The sequence below is a fragment of the Aethalodelphis obliquidens genome, unplaced genomic scaffold, assembly GCF_003676395.1.
Source record: "Aethalodelphis obliquidens isolate GAN/ISIS:26980383/991018 unplaced genomic scaffold, ASM367639v1 scaffold16, whole genome shotgun sequence".
NCBI classification, from domain to species: Eukaryota; Metazoa; Chordata; class Mammalia; order Artiodactyla; family Delphinidae; genus Aethalodelphis; species Aethalodelphis obliquidens.
The window spans coordinates 33976011-33989800 of NW_020837960.1; the positions used below are offsets into that span (position 1 = coordinate 33976011).

The 13790-nt window shown below is 41.9% G+C and overlaps 2 protein-coding genes and 1 pseudogene across 12 annotated transcripts in view; 1 reads left to right on the plus strand and 2 right to left on the minus strand.

Annotated features, from left to right (window-relative positions):
- Positions 1 to 8000, plus strand: part of PSPC1 (paraspeckle component 1) — a 107893-nt gene extending 99893 nt beyond the window's left edge. For both annotated transcript variants that reach the window (XR_003434884.1, XR_003434889.1), the window contains one exon: positions 7899 to 8000. The gene's annotated coding sequence lies outside the window, so the exon portion shown is untranslated. The remainder of the gene's footprint in view (positions 1 to 7898) is intronic.
- MPHOSPH8 (M-phase phosphoprotein 8) overlaps positions 1 to 13790 on the minus strand; it is a 50033-nt gene that overhangs the window by 11570 nt on the left and 24673 nt on the right. For 6 of the 10 annotated variants that reach the window (XR_003434877.1, XR_003434878.1, XM_027116757.1 and 3 more), the window contains 5 exons: positions 11428 to 12282; positions 9300 to 9399; positions 6330 to 6629; positions 3038 to 3163; positions 2869 to 2957 (listed from right to left, as the gene is read on the minus strand). Coding sequence is in view for 8 of the 10 variants with exons in the window: in XM_027116757.1 (XP_026972558.1) it covers positions 2869 to 2957; positions 3038 to 3163; positions 6330 to 6629; positions 9300 to 9399; positions 11428 to 12282 (1470 nt within the window). In the remaining 2 variants the exon portion in view is untranslated. The remainder of the gene's footprint in view (positions 1 to 2868; positions 2958 to 3037; positions 3164 to 6329; positions 6630 to 9299; positions 9400 to 11427; positions 12283 to 13790) is intronic. The other 4 variants (XM_027116758.1, XM_027116761.1, XM_027116760.1 and 1 more) reach the window with 4 other exon arrangements.
- LOC113625530 (protein kish-A pseudogene) lies at positions 7960 to 8182 on the minus strand (annotated as a pseudogene).

The following is a 13790-nucleotide window of genomic DNA, read 5'->3' on the forward strand; positions in this document are numbered from 1 at the left end:
GTGCTAGCTCTACTCTAAATGTTTGACAGAATTTGCCTGTGAAGCCATCTGGTCCTCGACTTTTATTTGTTGGAAGATTTTTAATTACAGTTTCAATTTCATTTACTTGTGATAGGTTTATATTTTCTAATTCTTGGTTCAGTCTTGGAAAATTGTACCTTTCCAAGAATTTGTCCATTTCTTTGTGGTTGTCCATTTTATTGGCATATAGTTGTTTGTGGTAGTCTCTTTTTTTTTTTTTGCGGTACGCAGGCCTCTCACTGCTGTGGCCTCTCCCGTTGCGGAGCACAGGCTCCGGACGCACGGGCTCAGCGGCCATGGCTCACGGGCCCAGCCGCTCCACGGCATGTGGGATCTTCCCGGACCAGGGCACGAACCCATGTCCCCTGCATCAGCAGGAGGACTCTCAACCACTGAGCCACTAGGGAAGCCCTGTGGTAGTCTCTTATAACCCTTTGTATTTCTGCGGTGTCAGCTGTGATTTCTCCTTTTTCATTTCTAATTTTATTGATTTGTGTCCTCTCCCTTTTTTTCTTGATGAGTCTAAGGGTTTATCAATTTTGTTTATCTTCTCAAAGAACCAGCTTTTAGTTTTATTGATCTTTGCTACTGTTTCCTTCATTTCTATTTATTTCTGCCCTGATCTTTATGATTTCTTTCCTTCTACTGACTTTGGGTTTTCTTTATTCTTTTTTCTCTAGTTGTTTTAAGTGTAGGGTTAGATTGTTTATTTGAGATTTTTCTTGTTTCTTGAGGTGAGAGTGAATTGCTATGAACTTCCCTCTTAGAACTGCTTTTGCTGCATCCCATAGGTTTTGGGTCGTTGTGTTTTCACTGTCATTTGTTTCTATGTATTTTTAATTTCTTCTTTCATTTCTTCTGTGACCTCTTGGTTATTTAATAGTGCAGTGTTTAGCCTCCACGAATTTGTGTTTTTTTTACAGTTTTTTTCCTGTAACTGATTTCCAATCTCATCACGTTGTGGTCAGAAAAGATGCTTGATATGATTTCAATTTTCTTAAATTTTCCAAGGCTTGATCTGTGACCCAAGCTGTGATCTATCCTCAAGAATGTTCCGTGTGCCCTTGAGAAGTGTATTCTGCCACTCTTGGGTGGAATGTTCTATAAATATCTATTAGATCTATCTGGTCTATTGTGTCATTTAAAGCTTGTGTTTCCTTATTTATTTTCTGTTTGGATGATCTGTCCATTGGTGAAAGCGGGGTGTTAAAGTTCCCTACCATTATTGTGTTACTGTCGATTTCTCCTTTCATGGCTGTTAGCATTTGCCTTATGCATTGAGGTGCTCCTATGTTGGGTGCATAAACATTTATAACTGTTATATCTTCTTCTTGGATTGATCCGTTGATCATTATGTAGTGTCCCTCCTTATCTATTGTTAACAGTCTTTATTTTAAAGTCTATTTTATCTGATACGAGTATTGCTACTCCAACTTTCTTATGATTTCCATTTGCATGGAATATCTTTTTCTATCCCTTCGCTTTCAGCCTGTATGTGTCCCCAGGTCTGAAGTGGGTCTCTTGTACACAGCATATATATGGAAAATGATTTAAAAATTATAAAATATGTATGAATACATCTAAAATAAACATACAAGAACTATATGAAGAAAAAAGCCCAAAGAACTTTGCTTAAGGGAATAAATGAAGAGCTGAATGAATATAGTTGTCATATTCCTGGATGGAAGACTCAAAGTGTCCATTCTGAGCTAAAATAATCTATGTATTTCATGTGGTTTTAATGAAAATCCCAATAATCTTTTTACTGCAATCGTAAAGGATTCAACCTAACAAATCCACTATTAAAGCAAGAAAACTAAAGAAGAAAATACAAGAATCTTTTCTAAGCAAGGTAGGACACCCAAAAGGCTTAAAGGAACAGATCAACAGATGTAACTACCTAAAAATAAAAATCCCTCCAAGCAATAAGACTCAAAAAATAAAAATGTAAAAACAGAGAATGGGTTAATATGCTTCCATTAAAATCTTTACAAATCAGTGTGAAAAAACCCAGCAACAATAGAAAGCTGGGTGATTTCCCTGGTGGCTCAGTGGTTAAGACTGTGTGCTTCCACCACAGGGGGCACGTGTTCGATCCCTGGTCGGGGAACTAGATCCTGCAAGCCTCACAGCGCGGACACACACACACACACACACACACAAAACAATAGAAAGATGGGCAGTTGTTGTAAATAGGGAACTACCAATGAAACACAAATGGTGACATGAAAACGAGGAGTCACTTTCCCCTCAAAGTGCAGAGGTTAAACCACAGACAAAACCAGGCAAATCACGGCTAAAACTAATGGTCATTATACAGGGTTGGAATTACGGGACCTGTAATTTTCTTTCATTTTTAAAAAATAAATAAATAAATAAATAAATTATTGGCTGTGTTGGGTCTTTGTTGCTTCACGTGGGCTTTTCATTGCAGTGGCTTCTCTTGCTGCAGAGCATGGGCTCTAGGCACACGGGCTCAGCAGTTGCGGCTCGTGGGCTCAGTAGTTGTGGCTCACAGGCTCTAGAGCTCAGGCTCAGTAGTTGTGGCGCACGGGCTTAGTTGCTCCGCGGCACGTGGGATCTTCCTGGACCAGGGCTCGAACCCGTGTCCCCTGCATTGGCAGGTGGATTCTTAACCACTGCGCCACCAGGGAAGCCCTATAATTTTCTACGTTATACATTTCTAGAATGTTTGAATCCTATAAAGTCAACATGTATCACTTTTATAGTTAGGAAAAGAAAGAAGAAAACTCAATTATTTTAGAAGAGTTACTTTCTAAATAAATAAATAAATAAAAGAGTGACTTTCCATCTTCCTTTCATGAGATTTTTACAAAGACACTTTACCTCTTGGTCCAGGTTATATTCTTCACTTGAATTAAGTGCAAACTTCACAGTAATATAATCCCCGTTTTTCACAGCATCCCTCAATACATCTAGAATGCAAGGAAAGATAAATTAGGTTTTACATACCTAGATTCATGAAGGGGATCCCCGTAATTCCAGAACTACTCACTGCTTGGAATTGCTTCTGCTGTTGTAAAATTCTCATCTTCCCCATCAAGATGTTTTTGAAAATCCTCTAATTTCATCCATTCCAACTGCAAATCCATGCCGAAACTCAAAATCTGTTGTCTGCCATCTGGAACACAGAAGAGCCTTATTAAGATACATTTTGCTGGACTATAAAAAAAAATACAATGCTGTTCTATTAAATATGTGGTGCCCTAATCAGAATGTCACACACACTTTGAACATACGTCACTATGTAACCGAGTCTCTAGTTAAATTTCTGATTTCCTTTGGGAAGTAACATGAATTATCCACTTTTAGAGGTCACACACAAAGAGGCATCAAGACAAATAGGTTTACTATTAACTGTAAAATAATAACATATGAACTTTGGAAGCTGAAAGGCAGCGAGAAATCAAGGATTCAGTAAGAGGAAGCGCTAACGTTTCTTCCTTCGGCCGTTCTTCTTGGACAGACGCTCAGCCCTCCTCATCCAGAAGGGCCAGATGCAGAGCATCAACTGCACTGCGCCACCTTACAGGAGGGGCAGCTGTACACTGCTCCCCGCCTCCATGTAGGTACAGGCATTCTGAACGTAGAGACCAGATCCGTGAGTAAAGAAGAGCCACTGCCTGCGGCCATGTCGCACTGGGCTGGGTTTCTCCCCCGGAAGCGCCACCATGACGCCCCCAGCGCCCTGGGCTCTGAGCCACCCCCCCGCACGCACGAAGCCAGCGCTCATTCCCACCCTCATGTGTCTGGTCCAGGGGCTCGTCAACACCACGGCTGAAAACGTTCATTCTCTACGAGCAGTGCAGTGGAGGGGATCTGGGGATAATTCAACATGACCGCACTAGTTTAAAAAGTGAAAAGCCCATCAAATATTTGATGGTAAGAGATAAAGGATTTAAACACAGATGGCCAGCAGGCACATGAAAAGATGCTCAACACTGCTAATTTTCAGAGAAATGCAAATCAAAACTACAATGAGGGCTTCCCTGGTGGCGCAGTGGTTGAGAGTCCGCCTGCCGATGCAGGGGACACGGGTTCGTGCCCCGGTCCGGGAGGATCCCACATGCCACGGAGCGGCTGGGCCCGTGAGCCGTGGCCGCTGCGCCCGCGCGTCCGGAGCCTGTGCTCCGCAACGGGAGAGGCCACAACAGTGAGAGGCCCGTGTACCGCAAAAAAAAAGAAAAAAAAAAAAAGATACAAACTACTATATATAAAATAGATTAAAAAAATAATAATAAAATAAAATAGATAAACAACAAGGACCTACTGTATAGCACAGGGAACCACATTCAGTATCTTGTAACAACCTATAATGGATAAGAATCTGAAAAAGAATATATATATGTATGTATACCTGAACCACTTCGCTGTACACCTGAAACTAACTCAACACTGTAAGTCAACTATACTTCAAAAAAAAAAAAAGTTCAAGGATTTAAAAGCATCCCATCACAGAAACAGCACAGCCTTTGTTTCTTTGCTCCACGTTACATGCATGGCTCTAAGTCGCACATATGCTTGTACCTCACTTCCTGAACCCACCTGCTTTCGGGAAGACTTCTAAGTTTGATGAACTCTTGCATAAATTTGTAAGACTATTTTAAATTACTATTTCACATTCTTTAATAGTAGTAAGACTATCCAATTTTTTTTTTTTTGGCGGTACGCGGGCCTCTCACTGTTGTGGCCCCTCCCGTTGCGGAGCACAGGCTCCAGACGCGCAGGCCCAGCGGCCATGGCCCTCGGGCCCAGCCGCTCCGCGGCACGCGGGATCCTCGCGGACCGGTGCACGAACCCGCGTCCCCTGCATCGGCAGGCGGACCCTCAACCTGTGCGCCACCAAGGAAGCCCAGACTATCCAATTTTTGTATTTCTTTTTGGGTCAGTTTTTTTAAACTGTATCTTTCCAGGAATTTCCCATTTCAATCAGTTTTCAAATCTATGGTAAGAAAATGCTCATAGAATTTTTATCTTTTTAATCTGGACGCCATCTATAATCACGTCTCTTTTTTCCCTGGAAATACTGTTTAAGTCTTCATTCTTTTTTCCCTTAAACTAATGGTGCCCCAGGCTGCTCTATTCTATTAGTCTTTCAATGAACCAGCTTCTGGGCTTTACCAATGCTCCACTGTGAGAGAAGGTCCGAGGTGCTCACCGCCCACACCCTGGCCAGGAGGGGGCCCCTCACATCCTCCCCTGTCCTTGGGCTGTATGTTGTGCCCACTGTTCCCACAGTAGAAACAGTGTCAAGGACACAGCCTGGAAAGAGTAAAAGCTGCTAAGACCACCTGGACTGAACTAAGGCCTCTTCGTAAACTGTTAAGATTCTGCTGGGCGGGCGCGAGGTCTACTCATCCTGCGGCCCCCAAGACGGGCCTCCTGGAAGTTCTCTGCCAGTGCAGGCTGCCATCTCCCCACCTAGGGTGGCTGCCTCTTTCCTGGGTCTCTCCCTGCCCTCTGTGAACGGGATAGTTTCAGGGTTCACCCAGGAGCTCCCCAGGTGGCTGGACCAACACCTACTGAACCTAGTGTTTATTGCTTGGTATCGCAGCAGCTGTGCTATTTGGTATTTGCCCTCTGGGCAACCCACTGCCCCCACCCCCACCCCCACGCCCCAAGGCACTGTCCCAGTCTCCTGCAAGCTCAGGCCTGTCTTGTCTGTATCCCAGAGCCTAGCTGCTCTGTAGTAATAGGGCCCCCAAGCTACCTGCTTTGCCATATATCCCAAATATTTCAGAACTTCTCTTCAGCTGTTTCATGAGTTATACAGAAATTTATCAGATTAACCTCTTTTGTTTATTCTGTCCTATCCCTTTATTACTCTTCTCCACAGCTACTGTCCTATGTACTCTATACACGGCCTTCCCCTCCTCAGCTAATTCCGGTATCCTCAGGATAGCACTTACAACCTAACCTCATTTAATAAGTGTTATTTAGTGCAAAGTTAAAAGGGAAGAATACAAATAAGTTAGTATTTGATAGTTTTCTGAAAGAAATCTAGTAAGATATACCATCAGACTGCTTGGCAACAGTAGGTAAGGCAGGAAACCAGAAGTCTGTATAATTTCTAATGTGCTGAGCATACCACATCCATTTCTGATCAATGCAGCAATCACAGAATAATCTAAGTCTTCAATACAAAATGTTACTTATTCAGGAGATTCAAATGGTTTTCTACTCCATCCTGAGATCAGAATGACCGTGGGAGCGGAGAGGAAGGTGAGGGAGACAGCTCAGTGCACAGAACAGAGAACGCTCCGCAGAATGACTACAGACACACCTACCAGAATTCTCGTCCGCTTGGGGCGTGCTGTCCACAACCTCTTGACCACCATCTGCAGCTATATATGCCCATGTATCAGTCTCATCTCTCGTATTTCTCCTTTCTTTAAGTAGCTGCTTGTTTTCCTTGCTCCTGTGGTCTCCTGTGACTTTACAATCTGGTGGTACTTCTTCTCTTTTCCGATTATTCTCAGGAAAATCACTTTTTTCTTCTGGAGTTAATTTAAATAAATCAAATGCATTTCTGATTTCCTTAAATGCTAGTGACAAAAATAAGTTGATAATAAATGAGTCACAAATTTCTGTTGTAACCAAAAGAAAATCTGGGTTAGTGTTAAAAAAACAGATATTTTCTTAATTCTTACTAATATCTGCCTTGGTTAGAAAGTCTGGTCAGGTTGACTATCACAGCCATCAAGTTCTTTCCATTCATCTTCCTATTGGCCGCTCCATATTCAGAAAGGACGTCCAAATTAAATGGTTATTCTTCTGGGGCTCTGAACCACTCCCAGTTTTGACAAAGGCCGCTGCAGACAGCAAGCCTCAGAATAATCCTAGTCACACCACCAACCGTCCTTCTGCTGAGACAGCTGCCTCCAGTTGTATCCTGAAGGTAACCTTGTACAAAAAGGACTTCTGGTGGAGTGGGAGGGGTGTAAGGGTGTCAGCACGCTGACTGTGGCCTGGCAACACTGCACCTGACGCCTGTGGAAATCCACTCGATTTAACTAAAGATATGAGAAAAACTCTATTATAAACTTTGGGTACATAGCGGATAGGTTTTTTTACTCAATTCTTTCATGTTAAATAGGGACATCTTCTCAGTAGCACTCTTAAGTCACTTCTCATTTATCTTCCTCAAGAACTGCACAGGCTTGTTTCAAATAGTTTAAACACCTGTGATAAACTACAGTTTGCTAAGAGTACAGGTACTCTGGTTAATGTTCAAAATGGTGTGGCCAGCGGAAAAGCAAGCATTATTAAATATGAGTGCAATCCTTACCAACACAAACTGAACCTTTTTTTTTTCAATAAAAAAGCTAGTCCAAAAAAGGCTCTCTCTCGATAAAGATTTACTGTTTCCAAATTACAGTGAAAGGAACTTAAGTAATTTACCAATTTTGTTTTCTACTATGTGCCTTAAAGATACCTCACTAAAAACTAGTACCTGGGGACTTCCCTGGTGGTCCAGCGGTTAAGATTTCCCGCTACCAACGCAAGGGGCCCGGGTCCAATCCCTGGTCAGGGAACTAGATCTCACATGCCGCAACTAAGAGTCTGCATGCCACAACTAAAGATCCTGCGTGCTGCAACTAAGATCCAGTGCAGCCAAAAAAAAAAAGGTATCTGACACCAGAGAATGACATATGCAGAAGGTAATATTGTATAGTGACAGTACTGAGGTTGATTGTTACAGACATATTTAAACTCTGAGTATTAAATGGTGACATCCTAATTATTTATATCGAACATTGGTCCAATAACAAAAATACAGAACAGCAGCTAGAAATTTATCTCATTCAATGTTCAGAGATAAAAGGGTTAACCATTCTTTCCACTATTTTCTGCAGATAAGTCCTTTTTTTCTCATATTTAAATCTGATGGCAACTGAATTCTGGCATTTTCCCAAGCTACTGTATGAAGAGGATGCTGAAGGCCATCACACCACAGCATCTGAAACGTAAGGACTCTCACGTTCACCAGTTCTGGCACACTTCCAAAGTATACCCAACAACCCAGCTTTATTTCTGTCCAGGAGGCTGGGTGCCAAGCATAGATATAAGCACAGGTACACATAAGCAGCAAGATTACGGTCAACAGACTCTGAAAATTGAAAATGGAAGACACAGTGAGGCCCGTGAGGCCACATCACCCTACCAGGCCTGGATCAGAAGCAGATTTTAGTTTCAGGGATACTACAAATCAGACTCCCTGGAGTGCCCTTATGAACTTAACGAATAGTCATTTAAGACTAAACATTTACAGTAAAAATGTACCTGAAACTGACAGATAAGATACTCGGACGAAGAAAAAGTTATTAACCAGTTCTAATCTTACAATATTTTGAACCTCCAATCACTCTCTAAAGAAAAGATGCTTAAAGCTGTTACATCGCTGTGAACAGGTACAGTCTTTACACTACACTCACCTGCACACAACCCCTCAAAGCACCGCTGCTCCTTCCCAGAGTCCCTCAGCCGGAGGCTTACTGCCAAGTCTAAACTGAGGCCTAGAACCCAAACCCACTTTTAATATTACCTCAGTTACACACAGCTTTGGGGAGAAAACCCCCAAGAAATCATCCATCTCTTAGAAATCACTGCTTCCACGAGAACATGTGTTCCAGGTACTTTCTGGTGTGTGAACTAAAATATCCAGTTTTATTCAAACACTGTAATGGTGAATGTCTTATAAAGTACTTGTTCCAGTACTAATATGCACTATGGATCCTTAACTGAGCTGTATCCTGATGTGATCAAATGTACATTCATTATATTTATACAAATGACACAGAGCTAAATATATAAATAAACATATTAAACAGTAGTTTACCTCAGCATCTACTATAAAAGAGATACTTATTTACTTTTCTGTCATAACGAATCTCCTCTCTCTCTAAAGATAATGTATCCCCAACCTGAAACTAAAACATTGTAAGTTGACTATACTTCAATAAAAGAAATAAATAAATAAAAATAAAGAGAATATATTCTACCTCATATCCAAAAGGAAAAAGAACAAGGTGAACAGAAGGGGGGGGGGAGTTAATTATATTAATAATATAAATTATTATGTAAGTAACTAAGATAACTGGTAAACAAAAAGTAGCATAAGGTTCTAAATTCCCCAGTAAATGTATTTTCTAGCTCTATGACCTTGCAGCTTAGAAAAGAGAGTCTGTCTTTACAATGAACTAGACTCATTGTCTGAAAGACCCATGTAAATGACAAATGTCAGTATTCACACTCACTCTTTAATGCCTTGGGCTCTTTTCGGCCTTTTTCTTCCTTGTCCAAATCATGCTTTTTCGGGTATTTTTCTTTGGGTTCATTTTTTTTGGTCTCTTTCTCCTGAAAAAGACACATGTAAGACCCAAAACAAGAACAGGTAGAGCTGACACCGATTCTGAAAACTGGAAAACAGGTTCCTGGCATCAGGTCCCCCTTTTATGCACTGTGCACATGACCCCTGATGACTACATCTGCGCTCACATCAAATGCTTCCTCAGTCAAGCTTACCCCTCAACCTTGACAATTTACAAAATATCATATTCAAAAGCCAACACCAAGTTTCCTCACTCTCTTTGAAGAATTATTATTAAAACTAAAACATGTAAAATTATTTTTATAATAGTGAGATAAGCTCTATTAAATATATCTTTGCAAGAATTTAAAGACTCAGAAAGTTAGCGCACTCTGTGCTATTATTTAAGGAAAAAGTGGTATGTTCTCTCTTTTTTTTGGCCGTGCGGCGCGGCATGTGGGATCTTAGTTCTTCAACCAGGAATCGAACCCACGCCCCCTGCACTGGAAGGGCGGAGTCTTAATCACTGGACCGCCAGGGAAGTCCCACAAGTGGTATAGTCTTGAGACAACAGGGGGAACATACAAGTAGGATGTGAAAAGCTAATAAAATAAGCTGAGGAAGCTGTAAGCTTTACTTCACAATGCTACATAGTAGCTGAATACCTCTAAAAACCCCTGACTTTTGTTCACAAATTCGCCCCCAGTTTTCTAGTTGCGGTCAGTCCAAAAGAAAGCAAGTCTGGAGACTGCTGGGGCGGTTCAAAAGCTGGATGTTCAGCATTTATAACTGCCTCTCACTAATCAGGCTTGAAGGGGAGCAGAATTTGCCTCCCCAAGTATGTCTCTTGGGCGTATTACTTCTTTTAAGCTGCTTATTTTCCAAGAAACAGCAGGCATGGGGAAAACTCTGAAAACCAAGTAGGAGCTGCCCTCTTGTGAGAAACATTTGCATCTGTAAGGGAGATCTCCGTTTGTAAGGGTGTCTCCCAAACCTCCAGAGCCATCAGTGGAGCAGCAAGGACTTCCATCTGTGTGACGGCCCCGCCCTTGTCTACTGTGCTTTGCCTGGTCGCTGCCCCTAACTGCTTCCCCATCTTCAACATCCTCTTTGGTCTTTGGCTGAGGACGGTACATGAGGTGAGGACTTCGTCCGTTTTGGCGAGTTACTCCGTTTTCCTGGGTCTCTTCCATGTGTACGCGTTATTAAACTTGTTTGATCTTCCCCCTGTTCATCTGTCTCATGCCAATTCAATTCTAAACCAGCCAGACGAACCTAGAAGGGAGAGGAGAATTTCTTCCTTCTGATACACTATTATCTCCCTAATGGTAGAAAAGCTTCGTACACAGACACACCTCAGAGATACTGCGGGTTTGATTCCAGACCCCTGCAAATAAGGCGAATATTGCACTAAAGTGAGTCACAATTTTTTTTGTCTTCCAGGGCATATAAAAGTTATGTTTTTACTATAGTATTAAGTGTGCAACAGCATTATGTCTAAAAAACCGTACATACCTTAATTAAAAAAAAAAACTTTACTGCTAAAAAATGCTAGCCATCATCTGAGCTTTCAGCCTTTTTTGCGATAGCAACATCAAAGATCACCGATCACAAACACTGTAACACCTACAGTATTAACCTCCCCAGTGGTCCAGTGGTCAAGACTCCGCACTTCCACTGCAGGGGGCCCGGGTTCGATCCCTAGTTGGGGAAGTTCCGTATGCCGCACGGGGTGGCCGAAAAACAAAACAAAACAAAAGTTTAAAACACTGCAAGAATGACCAAAATGCGGCACAGAGACACGAGGTGAGCAGATGCTGTTGGGAAAACGGCGCCGATAAACCTGATCGACGCAGGGTCCCCACAGACCTCCAATCTGTAAGAAAGGCACTATCTGTGGAGTGCAAGAAAACGAGGTTGCTCTGCTGCGGCTTTACCGTCTCCTCATTACTCGTGGAGCTTCCTGACCACTCAAGAGTGCTAGCTTGATCTGAACATCTGTGTGTTGTGTGAGATGCAAGCTACAGCCCTTGGATCAGATCGAGCCATCCCCTCCACCCTGCCCCGGCACTCACCTCCGCACTCACCTCCCCCGAGGAGTCTGCGGGCCTGGAGCCTCTCTCCTCCGCACACGGTCTGGAGCTCTTCTGTGCTGGAGCGGAGGCAGCCATTGGCTTATCTAACTCAGCGCCACTTGGGCCTTTGTCGGGATTCCTCTGCTTTTTCTGTGTATTTTTCTTCTCTAAGAGGCTCTTGTTTTCTAGCTTTTTGCTCTCTTTAAGTTCCTCTGTCCTTCTCAGTTTCTTTTTCTTCCTCTTTGCTTTGACATCATCCTCATCAGCGCTCACAGTGCCATCCTGCTGTTTATCAGAAACAGTATCTTGAATTGCCTCCGGCTCTGCTTTATCTTTTGCACCTTTAATTGGCTGCTTCTCGTTTCTGTTGTCAGAATGCAAATCTTCACTGTCTTCTTCCTGAAAAGGGGAATCACTAAGGACACTCAATTCGGAGTCCACCTGAGATTCAACACATTTCTCTTTTTTTATTTTTCTGTTTTCTTTGGAATCTTCTCTTTTTTTAGTCTTTAAATCTCTTATTTCACCCTTTTTAACTTTCTTTAACTCCTTAGTTTCTTTTATATCATCTTTTTTGGGCTTTTTGGATTCCTTTAATTCTTCTTTGGCTTCCAAAATTCTTTTCTTTGTCCTTAAATCAAAAACCATACTTTCAGAGGAGCCCTCCAGGTCTGGTTTGGGTTTATCTTTTAGTTTCCCAGTCTTTGCTTTTTTCTTTTTCAGATCATCTGGGCTTTTCTCTTCTTTTTGCCTTAGTTTTTTCTTTTTCTTCTTTGAAGAAGTGTCTTCTTTGGTCTCACTTTGTTGATCACTATCAGAGTTTGCCTCAAATATGTCATTATTTAAGGGCAGTCTCTATAAAGTATAAAAAAGATTTAAGTACTCATTAACATAGTAATTTAAAAGGTTTTGAACAGCAGTACTAATGCAATCTGGTAGGAATTTTTTTCTCCAAGCAGTTTCTCAACTCCTTAAAATTACTTATGTGAGTTAACGTTGTACAGTATTACTTATATTTCTGATTTAACAAATAGGTCTTGGTGGTGACAAAAAGGGTCAGTTTAAGGAAACAGATAAAACACAGAGGGACAGAAAATGTCAACGCTGCTGTAGGTCCCAACAGTCATATGTATGGTGGGTTGCACATGATTCCAACTTCAGAATTTCCAGAGACACCAAGGAAGTAATTTGTACAGACTTTACTGGATGCCAAAATAGTAGTTACAAACCCAAACGCAAAGATTTTTTTAAGACTTTGGATCCCAGAATATCTTTAAACTTGCTGTTACATTTCACAGTTTACATAAGAAACTAGCAAGACTGCAAAGAAATCTTACTTCCCCAACTGACTTGGTTCGTGTAATACAGTAATCTGAAATATCCCCTCTGGAAAATATCTTTTCCTATTCTAAACAAACAAACAAAACCCCTTAAGAATAAAGTCTCTGTATAGATACAAAAACACTATGCAAAGCATTTTCAGTTCCCATTTCCCCAAATTCTCTTCTAAATGACTTGGGGAAGCAAAGGAGGTAAAGAAAGGATAGGTGTATTTTTAGAAGTTAAAAGACCACCACCAAGGTTACTAAGGCAGCAGAATGTGGTGGCATTGGCAAAGCTTTCTGACTCCTCCTACCGCGCTTCATAAAGACAGAGCAACTGGAGAGCAAAACAAACCCCCCACAGACGACATCCATAACCCAATTAGGTGGCCAAGTATCCCAAGGAACCCCAAAATATAAGCTGGTAGGGACAAACTACTAATAGCCGTAAGACCTCTGTAGCATGAATATCTCCACAACAGCAAGCAAAGGCAGCAATGAAAATGGGAGAAATCACTGAAAAGTCTGGCAGGTGACCATGTGGGGAGCAGCTGAAAGGGGAGGAGCTTTGGGAACCAGATGGTGCAGGGCTGGTCCAGGCCCTGGGGATGCTCCCTGCCAGGATGGCCGAGACAAGGTCCACAGTGAGAAGCAGCAGAGACCAGATTCCAAATAAAGCAGGACAGAGAAACAGAAAGAAAATAGAAGATTCAGACGTAAGTGGTGGTGGTGGCGGCGGGGCGAAAACAGAGCCGGAAAAGCCCTCACGGAGTCTAAGGCTAGACTGTCCAACCCTCCGAAAAACAGTAAAGAAGGGTGCCCAGCAGCCACGAAGCTAAACAGATCATCTTGTTCTCCTCCTCTGCCTTCTAAAGTTTCAGAGAAAGAAATTTCACATAAATATAAGCAACAGAAATTGATTGGGATAGAATATTTTACTAAACTGTTACAAGAAAAAACAGACTAAGGAAAAAAAAACCAAAAACAGACTAAGGAATAGAGTAACTAACCTAAAAAGGACAACAGCATGTCCGAAAGACA